The following is a 16,264-nucleotide window of genomic DNA, read 5'->3' on the forward strand; positions in this document are numbered from 1 at the left end:
TAATAATTTTTTCTCTCTCTCTCCTTTTTCTCCCTCTGTCCCTCTCACTATACTCCTTGCCCATCCTCTGGTTTCCCCCCCTCCCCCTTTCTTTCTCCCTGTGCCTCCTGTCCCACGATCCTCTCATATCCCTTTTGCCTATCAACTCTCCAGCTCTTGGCTCTATCCCTCCCCCTCCTGTCTTCTCCTATCATTTCGGATCTCCCCCTCCCCCTCCCACTTTCAGATGTCTTACTATCTCTTCCTTCAGTTAGTCCTGACGAAGGGTCTCGGCCCGGAACGTCGACTGTACCTCTTTCTAGAGATGCTGCCTGGCCTGCTGCGTTCACCAGCAACTTTTATGGGTGATATGACAACTGACCATTTTGAAATAAATGACACTTTTAGAGAATTTTATTCTAAACTGTATAGTTCTGATTTTGTTAAAGATAATACTGCAACGAACAATTTTTTAGACCAATTAAATATTCCTGGACTTTCGGTTGATAATTGAAAGTGGATGGATCAACCTATCTCTCAGGAGGAAATCACTGAGGATGTACATACTTTATACTTTATTGTCACCAAACAATTGATACTAGAACGTACAATCATCACAGCGATATTTGATTCTGCGCTTCCTGCTCCCTGGATTACAAATCGATAGTAAATATTAAAAATTTAAATTTAAACATTCATTGCATTCTGGGAAATCTCCAGGACCTAACGGATTCTCTGGAGAATTTTATAAGGTTTTTTCTTCATTGCTTATACCTTATTTATGTTCTACCCTTACTGATTCCTTCAAGGTGAGTAGGTTGTCACAGTCTTTTTATGAAGCTTCCATTTCGCTTATTCTTAAAAAGAATAAGAATCCCACTGAATGCTCTTCATACAGACCAATCTCTTTACTCAATGTTGACGCCAAGATCCTATCTAAAGTTTTGGCCCGTAGACTCGAAAATATTATACCTTCTATAATAACTGATGATCAGACAGGATTTATTAAAGATCGATATTCCCATTTTAATATATGGCAACTGTTAAATGTTATGCATTCTCCATCCAAGGAAATATTGGAATGTGTGATTTCTCTGGATGCGGAGAGGGCTTTTGACCGAGTTGAGTGGAATTACCTATTTAAGACCTGAGAAAAATTTAATTTTGGGCCCAATTTTATTCATTGGATGAAATTACTTTACTTATCTCCCTCCGCTCAGGTCCTTACTGACTTTCAGAATTCTAAACCAATTAAACTACAATGTGGAACCAGACGAGGATGTCTGCTGATTCCTTTGCTTTCTGATCTGGTATTAGAACCTTTAGCAATTGCCTTTCGAGAATCTAAGGATATCACTGGTGTCTTAAGGTACTATTCATAAAGTCCCGCTTTGTGCTGATGACCTATTGCTTTTTATATCTAATGTTACAATTTCTTTACCCTCTATGTTTCTTTTACTGTAATTTTAGTCAGTTTTCAGGATATAAATTGAATTTACATAAGAGTGAATTGTTTCCTTTAAATAATTTGATACCAACTTGATAAAATGGGAATATCTGTGGAATGCTCTGCCTCAGAAGGCAGTGGAGGCCAATTCTCTGGATGCTTTCAAGAAAGAGTTAGATAGAGCTCTTAATGATAGCAGAGTCAAGGGATATGGGGAGAAGGCAGGAACGGGTTACTGATTGTGGATGATCAGCCATGAGCACAGTGAATGGCGGTGCTGGCCAAAGGGCCAAATGGCCTGCTCCTGCACCTATTGTCTATTGTCAACCAATATTAACCTTCCTTTTAAAATTGTAAGAAAACAATTTATGTATTTGGGTGTAACAATCACTAAGAATTATAAAGATCTAGTCAAAGAAAATGTTCTAACCTTAATGAATTATGTGAAAAAGGCACTTTCTAATTGGTCGCCTCTCTCTTTATCATTGGTCGAATTAATTCTATTAAAATGAATAGTTTACCTAAATTTATATACCTTTTTCAGGCTGTATCTGATTTTATTCCTGTCTTTTTTTGATTTTTTAGATTCAATTCTTTCTTCCTATATATGGAAGAACAGAAAACCCCGATTAAATAAAGCCCACCTTCAAAAAATTAAAAAGAATGGAGGCCTTGCTTTACCCAATTTTAGGTTATATTATTGGGCAATTAACATATAAAATCTTACATTCTGGTTATATTATATTAATCGTGAGGATTGTCCAATATGGGTCTTTTTGGAAGCCAACTCTGTTACAAAATTTTCTATTATTTCTCTTCTCAGATCCTCTTTTCCTTTATCTTTAAATAAATTAACTGACAGTTTGGTGGTTAAACACACTTTGAGTATCTGGCTACAGTTTAGAGAACATTTCAGTTTATTGAGATTTTCTCTTTCTAGTCCTATTTTTTCTAATTTTTTTTTAAACCATCTACGACCGATCTGTTTTTTAAGAGAATGGGATAGATTAGGCATTAAACGATTTCAGGATCTGTTTGTTGGAGGGCATCTTTCTTCTTCTGAGCAGCTCTCGGTGAAATATAACCTATCAAATACCCACTTTTTTTGATACCTACAGATTAGAGAATTTTTAAGATCTAAACTACATATATTTCCTACCAGCCCGGATAAGAACATAATAATGTAATTTTTAATTTGAAACCTTTTGATAATGGCTCAATATCTTATATTTATGATCTGTTGTTGGGACTGAGAATGGCTCCTTTAGACAAAACTATAAAAGATTGGGAAAAGGATTTACAGACTTCATTATCTGATGAGACCTGGAGGGCTATTTTCAAAATGGTTAATTCTTCATCATTATGTGCTCGTCATTCCCTCCTACAATTTAAAGTGGTACATAGGGCTCATATGTCTAAAGACAAGCTCTCTCGTTTTTTTGCAGATATATCTCCTTATTGTGACAGATGTAATAATGGAGAGGCTTCATTAATTCATATGTTTTGGTCATGTTTGAGCCTTGAAAAATATTGGGAAGATGTATTCCAAACTTTTTCTGTACTTTTTAAAGTTAATTTTAAGCCCAATCTTTTGACTGCCTTATTTGGTATTGTTGAGAAAAGAGCTATAATTTTGGAGCCTTCTCATTTGCAGGTACTGGCTTTTATTTCTCTTACGGCTCAAACGGCAATCTTGCTTAAATGGAAGGAGGCTGCCCCCCCCCCCAACACACATGCTCAATGGTTATGCGATGTTATGTCATGTTTAAATTTAGAGAAGATTCGTTGTTTGATTTCTAATTCTAATCAAGATGTTCAATCATTATGGGGACCCTTTCTGAACTGTTTTGAAAATCTTTGAATTGTTATTGTTATTAAAATATAGATCTGGGCAATTATTATAAAACACTATATGGTAAATTACTCCTTTTTTTTCCCCTCTTGTTTTTTTACCAAACAGCTTTGTCTTGGAAGTGGGTGTAAAATTTTTTAATAATATAATTAACCACATTATTGTATTTCATATTTCAATTTATTTTATTTGATTGATCATGAATATGGGATACTGTGATTGTATCAGTGTGATTTATGTATAGCGCATTTTGTGCTATTTTATTTTGATTTATAATAAATATCCTTATGAATTCTGTATTTGTGTATATGAAATTTAATAAAAATATTGGGAAAAGAAAGAAAAATATCAATTTTCTGTCCTGGTTCCAGAGCAGTGTGGTGACAGGGGCCATGCTGTTCTGCTTATGCACGATGAAGATGAAGTACAATTGAGGAGTAAGTGTGTGTGTGCGCTCTGAGTCCAGTTAATCGGAGATGACACTTGTAGACTTCAAGAAATTCCAGAAGTCTTAATAATCTCTCAGTTCCACACCTCATGTCCATTTGCTCTGCTCCAAAGTGGCACTTGCCATTCAGGCCACTGGATGTGACCGATAGGGAGATGTCCTGAAGACATCAAGTGTAGCACTGCGTTCCTGCAGCTTTAAAGGCAGAGGGGAGAAGGGAGACCGAGTCGGCTGTCGGCTTAGAGGTGCCTGAGCAGTCTGTGCCACCTCCAAACTATGTACAACACTCAGACACAGAACAGGTTTGCAATGTTGCCCTGGCAATTGTAACAAAGGTGTCTGACAGATCGGCTACATTAAAGTACGGTAGTGTTACAGTGGCAAATCCATCCCTACTTTCCTGTCGATGCTGAGTCAGATGTTGGGGCTTTCTCACCAACGGCACACAAGGAGCCTGTGCGTCCGATTTCACTTTCCACGTACCAGTTGGGGAGGAAGGTGTGTGAACCATCAGAGTGCACTGAATATGAGATATCTTCACCAGGCTCCCAGGAGAACAGTGTCACCATCCTAAGACAAAAGAAAGGTGACAAAAAATGTTATCCTGCATGTAGAACGTAAATACTGTTACAAAGGCAAAACAGCACTTTTGCTTTCTTAGGCGTTAGCATAGATTTAGCATGTCACCTAAAACTTGGACAAACACCTTAGATGCGCAGTGGAGAGTATCCTGACAAGCTGTATCAAGGCCCGGTATGGAAACACCAATGCCCAGGGACAGAAAAGTCTGCATAAAGTGGTGGATACAGTCCATCACAGGCAAAGCCATCCCCACCATTACACTACAGAAGATTAGGAGACGATAGAAGGATTTGGACAGATTAGGAGAATGAGCAAAGAAATGGCAGATGGAATACAGTGTCGGGAAGTGTATGCTCATGCACTTTGGTAGAGGAAATGAAAGGCTTGACTATTTTCTAAATGGAGAGAAAATACAAAAACCCAAGGTCCAAAGGGACTTGGGAATCCTTGTGCAGGATTTCGTGAAGGTTAATTTGCAGATTGAGCCTCTGGTGAGGAAGGCAAATGCAATGTTAGCATTCATTTCAAGAGGACTAGAATATAAAAGCAAGGATGTAATGTTGAGACTTCATAAAGCACTGCTCACTTGGAGTATTGTGAGCAGGTTTGGACCCCTTATCTGAGAATGGATGTGCAGAAACTGGAGAGGGAGAAATCTGATAGGAGAGGAGAGTGGGCCACGGAAGAAAAGGAAGGAGGTGATGCACAGGTGAGGAGAAAGGGTGAGAGGTGAGAGGGGAACCGGAATGGAGAATGGAAACTGTGGGTGGGTGGGGGGGGGGGGCCGGGAAGAAATTGCTGGAATTTGGAGAAATCAATGTTCATGCCATCAGGTCAGTGGCTACTCAGACAGAATACGAGTTGTTGCTCCTCCAACATGATAGCGGCCTCGCTGTGGCAGGAAAGAAGGCATGGACTGACATGTCAGAATGGGAATGGGGAGGCAAATCGAAATGGAAAATACCCCCTTTTGCAACAGGATTCAGGGAGAAAGTGCTTGTAATTCATAGCAACTTTATGTCTTTGCACTGTACTGCAGTTGTAAAACAACAAATTTGATGACATAAATGCATGAGATGCTGGAAATCCAGAGTAACATACACACACAGATGCTGGAGGAATTCAGCAAGTCAGGCAGCATCTCTGGAAATGAAAAAGTAGCCGATAACTCGAGCTGAATCCTTTGATCAGGATTGGAAGTTGATGGAACGAAACCTGATTCTGACTCTGAATGGAATGAAACTCCTCCCCACATCCAGGGTTCTGAGACAGCTATAGGACAGTAAAGGATTTTTACCGGTGATTGTCCTGAGTCACCACCCTCTTCACAAAGGATAGGAATGCATCACAGAAGTTGAGGCAGACTGCAGGCTTCCAGCTGTTCCGCTCGTTCTGTGAGAGAGGGAAGCAGAGGGAACTCTTTAATCTCTTTCGACGTTAACAGAGAGTTATTTGTCCAGAAGTCAAACCCAGATCAATCCAGTTCTTCAAGGAAACTCCGCCGTAGCAATGGGGCACAACCAAGTGACCCTACTGTTATACATTGCAACTGGAATTTGATACCCCATGGGAGATGAATCAAACCTGATATCCATCAAAATAGATGTTTAGATCCAAAGCTAGAACCTGACCCCACCTTGACCAAACAAAACCCAACCCACCTTCAACCCATCCCTTGACCAATCCAACCCTGACACCAACCCACCTTGACCAATCTGACCAATCCGAGCGCCACCCTGACCCAATCTGACCAATCTGAGCCCCAGCCTGACCCAATCTGACCAATCCGAGCCCCACCCTGACCCAATCTGACCAATCTGAGCCCCACCCTGACCCAATCCAAGCCCCAGCCTGACCCAATCTGACCAATCCAAACCCAACCCGAACGGTTGACCTCTTTCCAAAGACACTCTTGACCTGCCAATATTTGTTTCAGGTTTTAACCATCTAAAACTTTTTTCTCAATCGCATACCTTGACCAGCTGATGAATCTTCATCGTTTCAAAAGTCTGAAGCGAGACCACTATGCTGTTATCATCCCGAAAACCCGCGATGATCCGAGGGACTCCTGGCAAGAAAGACTGTGCCCACCATTTGAGGAGCTTAAATCTACAGAGACAAGGTGAGCGTGGTCAGGAAGTCCAGTTTCCTTTGTTCTGTTCAACATCCCACTGACAAAAATCACACAAAATGCTGGAGGAACTCAGCAGGTCAGGCAGCATCTACAGCAATGAGGAAACAGTCAGGCCAAGACTGAAAGGGAAGGGCGAAGCTGCCAGAGTAAAAAGGTAGGGGGAGGGGATGGAGGCTAACCGGAAGGAGACAGGTGAAGCCAGGTGGGTGGGAAAGGTCAAGAGATGGAGAAGGAGAGTGGACCATGGGAGAAAGAGAAGGAGGAGGCACCTCAGGGGGAGGTGACAGGCAGGTGAGGAGAACAGGCAAGAGGACAGAGTGAGGAATTGAAGAAGAGGGAAGGGAAAGGACCAATTTATACTAAATTTCCTCATCTGTACCCTGTGTGTCCTCCATATCCCTCCATTCTCTTCACATTCTTGTGTTGAATTGTGTGTCATGTCGTTTACACTATTTATTGTACCTTTGTATGGTAACATAATCACTTTCTGTATTGCACTGTGCTACTGCTTTCAAACAACAAAATAGCAACATGCACTCAGTGGCCACTTTATTAGGTACACCAGCTCGTTCATGCAAATATCTCATCAGCCAACCGTGGGGCAGAAACTCCATGTCAGACATGGTCAAGAGGTCCAGTTGTTGCTCAGACAAAACATCAGAATAGGGAGGAAGTGTGATCAAAGTGACTTTGACCGTTGGTGCCAGATGGGACAGTTTGGGTATCTCAAAAACTGCTGATCTCCTGAAATTTTCACTCACAACAGACTCCAGAGTTTACAGAGAATGGTGAGAAAAATGAAAAGCATCCAGTGAGCGGCAGTTGTGTGGGCAATAATGCTTTGTTAATGAGAGAGAGGTCAGAGGAGAATGGCCAGACTGGTTCAAGCTGACAGGAAGGTGACAGTAACTCAGATAACCACACGTTAGAACGGTGGTGTGCAGAAGAGCATCTCTGAACGCACAACATGTTGAACCTTGAAGAGGACGGGCGACAGCAGCAGAAGACCACGAACGTACACTCAGTGGCCACTTTATTAGGTACCCGAACCAGAGTCAGTGACAATAAACCGGATTGTGATCTCTACATAAAATACCTCTGTTCTACTTTCCTCTGCCCAGTGACACAGCCCTCATTGTTGCTTTGGTCAGCTCTACACCACACAGCTATCTGCCAGCCAGATTTTCAACACAGAACTCCCGACTCTTGTACGCACAGGAGATTCTGCAGACGCTGGAAGTCCACAGCAATGCACACACGCTGTTGGAGGAACTCGGCAGGTCAGGATCAGAATCAGCTTTAATATACTGTGAAATTTGTTGTCTTGTGGCAGCAGTACAGTAGGTATGAAATGATAAAATTACAATAAGAAATATATGTGTAAAATTAAACAAGTAATGCAAAAGGAGGTAGAGTAGGGAATAACAGAAGAGGGAAAGGGGAAGGAAAAATAATTACCGGAAGGAGAAGTCGATCTGCATACCCTCGGGTAGGGGGCTACCTCGATGGAATATGAGGTGGTACTTCTCAACCGTGAGAGTGGCCTCATTGTGGCAAAAGAGGAGGCCGTGGACCGACATGTCGGAACCGGAATGGGGATAGGAAGTAAAATGGTTAGCCACGGGGAAATTCTGCTTTTGATGGATGGAGTGGAAGTGCCCAACAAAGCCACCCCCCTCCAACTTACGTGGGGTCTCACCGATGTAGAGGAGGCCACACTGGGAGCATCGGACACGGTAAATTAGCAAACGTTACGCTGGAGGATCGGAAGCTGAAGGCTGACCTGCCAGGAGCATGAGAAACTAGAAAAACTATAGGAGGCGTCAGTAGGTAGTCAAGTCCTTTCCCCAGGCTGAAAAATGTCAAAACTCCACAAGGTACCCCATGCAAGGCTTATTGAGAAAGTAAGGAGGCATGGGATCCAAGGGGACATTGCTTTGTGGATCCAGAACTGGTTTGCCCACAGAAGGCAAAGAGTGGTTGTAGATGGGTCATATTCTGCATGGAGGTTGGAGACCAGTGGTGTGTCTCAGGGATCTGTTCTGGGACTTCCTGCTCTTTGTGATTTTTAAAAATGACCTGGATGAGGAAGTGGAGGGATGGGTTAGTAAATTTGCTGATGACACAAAGGTTGGGGGTGTTGTGGATAGTGTGGAGGGCTGTCAGAGGTTACAGCAGGACATTGATAGGATGCAAAACTGGGCTGAGAAGTGGCAGATGGAGTTCAACCCAGATAAGTGTGAGGTGGTTCATTTTGGTAGGTCAAATATGATGGCAGAATATAGAACTAATGGTAAGACTCTTGGCAGTGTGGAGGATCAGAGGGATGTTGGGGTCCAAGTCCATAGGACACTCAAAGCTGCTGCGCATGTTGACTGTGTGGTTAAGAAAGCATACGGTGTATTGGCCTTCATCAACCGTGGAACTGAGTTTAGGAGCCGGGAGGTAATGTTACAGCTATATAGGACCCTGGTCAGACCCCACATGGAGTACTGTGCTCAGTTCTGGTCACCTCACTATAGAAAGGATGTGGAAACCATAGAAAGGGTGCAGAGGAGATTTACAAGGATGTTGCCTGGATTGGGGAGCATGCCTTATGAGAATAGGTTGGGTGAACTCGGCCTTTTTTCCTTGGAGCGACGGAGGATGAGAGATGACCTGACAGAAGTGTATAAGATGATGAGAGGCATTGATCGTGGATAGTCAGAGGCTTTTCCCCAGGGCTGGAATAGCTAGCATGAAAGGGCACAGTTTTAATGTGCTTGGGAGTAGGTATAGAAGAGACGTCAGGGGTAGGTTTTTTTACGCAGAGAGTGGTGAGTGTGTGGAATGGGCTGCCGGCAACGGTGGTGGAGGCGGATACGATAGGGTCTTTTAAGAGACTCCCGGACAGGTACTTGGAGCTCAGAAAAATAGAGGGCTATGGGTAACCCTAGGTAATTTCTAAGGTAAGGACATGTTCGGTGCAGCTTTGTGGGCCGAAGGGCCTGTGTTGTGCTGTAGGTTTTCTATGTTTCTATGTTTGCACCATGGACAGTCCCAACCCCGGATGTGAAAGGAGGGTTGGGCATAGGGCTAGCAACCCCATCCCATGAAAATCCAGAGCTACAGAAACTCCAAAGGCCTCATACCTGGGAGAGGAAGGACCTTTGAAGATGGGCTGCACCTGGGGATAATGTGAAAGACTGGCCCAGGAGAGCAAACTCTGGTGAGCCTCGGCCCCAGTAGGGGTGATGGGCTGAAGTAAGTAAGAAAAATGTCAAATACCAGACAGCAGAGATTGAAGATGAGGAGTGGTAAGTTTAAAGGAGGCTTACGAGGTGGGGTTTGCTGTAAACATGGACAGCATTGGGTGCCTGGAACCTGCTGTCAGGGGAGCTGGTGGCAGCAGTCACGATAGCATTATTTAGGAGCAATACACACAAAATGCTGGAGGAGCTCAGCAGGTCCGGCAGCATCTACGGATGAGAATAAGCAGTCGACATTTTGGGCTGAGACCCTTCATTGGGACTGGGGGAGTGAAGTTTGAATTGGAGAGAGGAGTGTTAAGAGTCAAGACGATTGATGGCTCATCAGCAGTTAAAATAAAAAGATCCAGAGTGGGTAGAAGACCAGAGCGGGGTTGTTCAAAAAGACGAGAAGGGGCCACTGGCGCGGACTGTTTATTCCCGTCTCTAGAGGCTGCCGAACCTGCAGAGATCAGAGATCCTCCAGCACGTTGTGGGTGTTGGTCTGGATTTCCAGCACCTGCAGTACTCGTGTCTCACAATATTTAGGAGGTATTTACACTGGCAGTTGTACAGGCAGGGAATGGAGGGAGACAGGGATGTACAGACAGATGGGATTAGTTTAAATTGGTGTCATGCTCAGCACAGACTTCGGGGAACAAAGTGCCTGTTCCTACCGTTCCACATTCCATACTCTGATCTCCATCTTCTACCACTGGCTACGCCGCCTTGCTCCAACAGTTGCAGCACTCGCTGGAGTTTTGGTTGGTGGGGGGGGGGGGATATAAATCTGATTGAAAGCCACCGAATGTTGAAATGCATTGATAGAGAGGATGTGGAGAGGATATTCTCAATAATGGGAGCGTCTAGCATCAGAGGGCACAGCTTCAGAATAGAGGGACACCCATTTAGAACAGAGATGAGGAGGAATTTCTTTCGCCAAAGGGTGGTGAATCTGTGGAATTCATTGCCACGGATGGCTTGCGAAGCCAGGTCATTGGGTATATTAAAACTGAGGCTGATAGATACTTGATTAGTAAAGGTGTCAAAGGTTAGGGTTAGATTGTTACTGGATCAGCACAATATACCCAAGTCAGTGGGTATATTTAAAGTGGAGGTTGATAGGTTCTTGATTAGCCAGGGCATCAAAGGTTATGGGGAGAAGGCAGGAGAACGGGATTGAGAGGGATAATAAATCAGCCCTGATGGAATGGCAGAGAAGACTCGAAGGACCAAGTGGCCTAACTCTGCTCTATATCCTACGGTCTGCCTGCACGGCACTTTCTCTGTAATTGTTACACTTTTTTTGCATTCTGTTATTGGTTTCCCCTCTACTACCTCAACGCACAGTTGGAAATGAATTGATCCCTGTGGATGTTACATTGAACAAAATCTTTCACAGTACCTTGGTTCAATCAACTAAAGTAAACTAATTTACCGATGACCCAACGATTGAGGGACACGGAGGGATGGGTAATAAATGGCTGGTATTGCCCACTTCCCTGTGAAATTGCAGAACTCTAAAATCACATCTGCCCTTCTGTTGTGCCTTGCAGAGTGACAGGCGATCACTTGGAAATAACCGACTTAATCTTCATCTTTACCAACCGAATGAAGTTCCTTTTTTGGTGTGCGTTGTAGATCTCCCTGCTGGTCTTTAGCTCCAGGTAACACTGGGGGGGCTTTAACCTTGGGTTGGAGATGTCTTTGCAATCCACCTCACCGGAGAACACGAGGGAGTGACTGTTGAGTCGTGTCCGGACCACGGTACAGTACGCTTCGTTGCTGTTGACCACTCCATCCGGATTTGGACTTCCGTCTGGATTATCTGAAAAAAAGAGGTTAGGTTAAAGTGTTGATAGAGGTGTACAAGAAGATAAGAGGCACAGATCAAGTGGACACCCAGAGATATTTCCCCAGGGCAGAAATGGCTGAATACGAGGGGGCATCATTTTAAGGTGACTGGAGGAGAGTAAGTAAGGTGGAAATCAGGTGGATCTTCTACATAGAGAGTGATGGTTGCATGGAATGCCCTGCCAGGGGTGGCGGCAGAGACAGATACAACAGGGATATTTAAGAAACTCTTAGATTGGCACATGGATGAAAGAAAATTGGAGGGCGATGTAGGATTTGAAAGGCCAGATTGATCTTAGAGTAGGTCAAAGAGTTGGCACTGTTAAGGCGTATTCCAGAGTTAGGTATATAACAAATATTAATTTCATCAGCAACCAGATTTGAATGTGAAAAAGTAGCTCAGAACGATGGCCTTCCTGGGGCTGCAGACTGGGGTTGATCGCCTGAGATGTCTGCATATGCATGAATGCAGCAAGAGAGACAATGGGGATTAACATTCATTTTGGGTGTCTGGAGTCTGGGTGTGAAGAAGGAGGTGTGTGAAAATTTATGTAATTCAAAGGAAGCATCGTAGATACATAGAATTGTCCTGCTACCTTGGATCTTAAACAAATAAAAATGTCATGTACGGGTAGGACTCTTTTTCCAAGAGTGTTTTGACTATGATGCCAGTATATACTCATTTTGCTAGACTACAGGCTTCTATATGCACTTGCTTCAGTGTCTCTCCAGAGACTTTGTCCACACGACAACAAGCACACCACTGTGGGCCGAAAAGCTTGCAATGTTCTATGTTCTATGAAATAGAGCGAAGTGCAAACTCCCATCTTCCTATCCTCGTTTCCTGGGGTTTTGCTGCTCGGATGCGTTTCCAGGAGGTTTGGGTTATCACCTGCACGTGGTCAGTTTGATCGATGCGTGACATCAGCGTGTATACTGTCCGCTATCCGACCACTGAAGATATCAACCATCGTAGGTGCACGTTCCAGCAGTCGGCTTGGAAACAGTGGTTCATCACTAAGCCCCACTCCCAGGTCGAGACATTAATGCTCAGGTTTAGCCAAGACAGAAAAACAGAAAACGGTTTCTCCCAGAGGGTTGCTGTGCAGCTGAATAACGCTACACCCCAGCTTGCCAATGGTCTTTGAGTGTTATGGACCATCAAAGTCACTTGTTGCATGTAAATATGGGAGTTTTTTTTTGAAATTAAGCTGCACTGTATGCTTTGTAGAGATCTGTTTTACACGGACTGGAGTAGCACTGTAATCTCATTGTCTCGAGCAATAACAATAAAGTTCTATTCTATTCTGCTTTGCATCCACTGGGCTATAAACACTTTGAAGAAGAGCACTTCATATCTGTCTTGGTAGTCTCCAACCCAATAGCAGGAACATCGATTTCTCAAACTTCCAGTGAACACTCTCCTCCGTCGCCAAGGACCTACAGCATCCGCTGCTCATTCCCACTGTCGGGAGGGAGGGACAGGAGCCTGAAGACCCACACTCAATGATTTAGGAACAGCGTTTTTTCCTTCTGTCATCAGATTTCTGAATGGTGTCCAAACCCTTCCATACTACCTCGTTTTTCTTCTTTGGTTTCTTTGTGACTTTGCACTGAACTGTTGTTGCAAAACAACAGATTTCATAACATCGAGGTCAGTACTCACAAATCTGATTCTGATTTCCAGTGGGCCAACTCTTCAGGCACCGGCGTGCGCACGCGCAAGCACACACACACACGCGCGCACATGCACACACACGCCTGCACACACACACACACGCACACACAATTCTTTGGGATGTGAGAGGAAACTGGAGAATTCGGAGGGAGCCCACAGAGTGAACGTACAAACTACACGAGAACAGCAGTGGTGATCAGGATGGAACCAGGATCTGTGACACAAACATTCTGACAGTTACATTACTAGTCAAAAGCACAAGAGGTTCTGCAGATGCTGGAAATCCAGAGCAAAACACACAACATGCTGGAGGAACTCAGCAAGTCAGGCAGCATCCATGGAGGGGAAAATACACTGGATGTTTTGGGCCATGACCCTTCATTACTCACAGTGTTACTAGTCAAAATTTTCCTAACTGGTTTCATCAGATCAGATGCATTAACCTAAAGCCTAGTCTGACACAAGGCCTGGTAGTTTTGGTTGAGCCTCCTACCTGCACACCTCTGTATCTCCTACCTGCACACAGGTACTGGGTTGAGTCTCCTACCTGCACACAGGTACTGCTCAAACTTGTAGCCTCCATACATCAGTTCCTCCTGCTGTTCAGTCCGCTGCTCTCTCTGGCGCCGCGCCTCCTCAGTCTCCACCTCGCTCATGTAATACGTTCCGTTAAACAGCGTCACGGCCATCAACCAGCCCTCTCTGTTCTCATAAGGCGTGGTGAGAATCTTTGTCAGATGTCCTCTCCACGTGATGAAGTCCGTGTGCAACTGACTGCAGATTAAAAAAAAAGAGGGACAACTGTACCGGCAAATGCAAACTGAACAGCATGTAAGGCTTTACAGCACCAGAGACCCAGGTTCCACTCCCGCCACTGCATGCAAGGACTCTGTATGTTCTCCCTGTGACCATGTGGGCTTCCTCCGGGTGCTCCAGTTCCCAAAGATACAGGGGCTAGTAGGTTAATTTGTCACATGGGCGTAATGGGGCAGCACAGGCTCATTGGGCTGAAGGGCCTATTACCAAGTTGTCCCTCCATATAAAATAAACATACAGACAGGCAGATACAGGTTAATATTTTTATCAAAGTACATCCATCACTGAACTCATCTACACAGAGCGTTCTCACAGGCAAAGCAACATCCATCATGAAGGACCCTGACTACCCAGGACTTGTTCTCTTCTCACTACCACCATCAGGCAGGAGATACAAGAGCCTCAGGTCCCACACCACCAGCTTCAGGAACAGTTACCACCCCTCAGCCATCAGGCTCTTGAACCAGAGGGGATAACTTCACTCACCCCATCACTGAACTCACTTTAAAGGTCTCTACAACTCGTGTTCTTGATATTATTTATTTACTTTTTAAATTACTTGCATGATTTGTCTTCTTTTGCACATTGGTTGTTTGTCAATTTTCATTTAGGTATAGTTTTTCATTAATACTATTGCATTTCTTTATTTTCCCGTAGATGCCTGCACGAAAATTTATCTCAGGGTAGTAAAAGGTGATCTAGTCATACTTCAATAATAAGTTTACTTTTGAACTTTTTTTGAATGTAAATGTAACCATATACTACTTTTGAGATTCATTTTCTTGCAAGGATTTACAGGGAAAGAAAATCAGTAGAATTTATGACAAGTTATATTTATTTAATTTATTGAGATACTTTATACTTTATTGTCGCGAAACAATTGATACTAGAACATACAATCATCACAGCGATATTTGATCCTGCACTTTCTGCTCCTTGGATTACAAATATTAAATATTAAAAATAGTAAAAATTAGTAAATATTAAAAATTTAAATTATAAATCATAAACAGAAAATAGAAAAATGGAAAGTAAGGTAGTGCAAAAAAACCGAGAGGCAGGTCCGGATACTTGGAGGGTACGGCCCAGGTCCGGGTCAGGATCCGTTCAGCAGTCTTATCACAGTTGGAAAGAAGCTGTTCCCAAATCTGTCCGTACAAGTCCTCAAGCTCCTGAGCCTTCTCCCGGAGGGAAGAGGGACGAAAAGTGTGTTGGCTGGGTGGGTCGTGCCCTTGACTATCCTGGCAGCACTGCTCTGACAGCGTGTGGTGTAAACTGAGTCTAAGGTTGGAAGGTTGGTTTGTGTGATGTGCAGCGCCGTGTTCACGATCTTCTGCAGCTTTTTCTGGTCTCGGACAGGACAACTTCCATACCAGGTTGTGATGCACCCTAGAAGAATGCTTTCTACAGTGCATCTATAAAAATTAGTGAGGGTTTTAGGGGACAGGACAAATTTCTTTAGTTTTCTCAGGAAGTAAAGGTGCTGGTGGGCCTTCTTGGAGTGAAGAACAGACCCTTCTGGCTCTTGGAGCTGCACAGACCAGTAACCCCCGATGTAACGCTAGCCTAATCATGGGACAATTTACAATGACCAATTAACCAACTAGCCTGCACTGCTTTGGACGGTGGGAGGAAACTGGAGCACCCGGAGGGAACCACGCGTTCCATCGGGAGGCGTTCAAACTCCGTTACGGACAACGATGGAGTTGCACTCCGAGCTGCAGCACTGTCACGCTAACTGCTACGCTATCATGGCGCCCCAATACTGACAAACAAAACATTTAATTTGTCATGCTGCAATGGAGATGTTGTAAAGGGGAAAAAGGCAGCTGTGCCAGCAGGGTGTGTGTTAAACACAGGGCCGAATAGTAAAGATAGATTAGTTTTATTTGTTGCATGTACATCAAAATATACAGTGAAATGTGTCGTCTGTGTCAACGACCAACACAGTCAGAGAACGCCCTGGGGGCAGCCCGCAAGTGTTGCCACATTTCTGTGGCCAACATAGCACGCCTACAACTCACCAGCCCCAACTGTACGTCTTCCGAGTGTGTGTACTGACAGGGAGAACGTACAAACTCCTTACTGACAGCGACGGGAATAGAACCATGATCGGTGATCGCTGGTACGATGCTAACTACTACATCATAGTCATACACCTTAGAAGCAGGCCCTTCAGCCCATCATGTGCATGATGACAACCAAATAACATAGAACACTGTTGGATTAGGGTTGAGATTGTTAATT

General features: G+C 43.9%; 1 protein-coding gene across 2 annotated transcripts in view; it reads right to left on the reverse strand.

Annotated features, from left to right (window-relative positions):
- Positions 1–419: 419 nt before the first annotated feature.
- dxo (decapping exoribonuclease) overlaps positions 420–16,264 on the reverse strand; it is a 25,559-nt gene continuing 9,714 nt past the window's right edge. Inside the window, exons 2-6 of one of the 2 annotated variants that reach the window (XM_072269188.1) lie at positions 13,749–13,975; positions 11,278–11,497; positions 6,282–6,417; positions 5,606–5,700; positions 420–4,296 (exon numbers count right to left, since the gene is read on the reverse strand). In XM_072269188.1, the coding sequence (XP_072125289.1) occupies positions 4,119–4,296; positions 5,606–5,700; positions 6,282–6,417; positions 11,278–11,497; positions 13,749–13,890 (771 nt within the window). In that variant the 5' untranslated portion in view covers positions 13,891–13,975 and the 3' untranslated portion in view covers positions 420–4,118. The remainder of the gene's footprint in view (positions 4,297–5,605; positions 5,701–6,281; positions 6,418–11,277; positions 11,498–13,748; positions 13,976–16,264) is intronic. The other variant, XM_072269187.1, reaches the window with a different exon arrangement.

Source organism: Mobula birostris, chromosome 9 (assembly GCF_030028105.1).
Source record: "Mobula birostris isolate sMobBir1 chromosome 9, sMobBir1.hap1, whole genome shotgun sequence".
In the NCBI taxonomy this organism is placed as follows: domain Eukaryota; kingdom Metazoa; phylum Chordata; class Chondrichthyes; order Myliobatiformes; family Myliobatidae; genus Mobula; species Mobula birostris.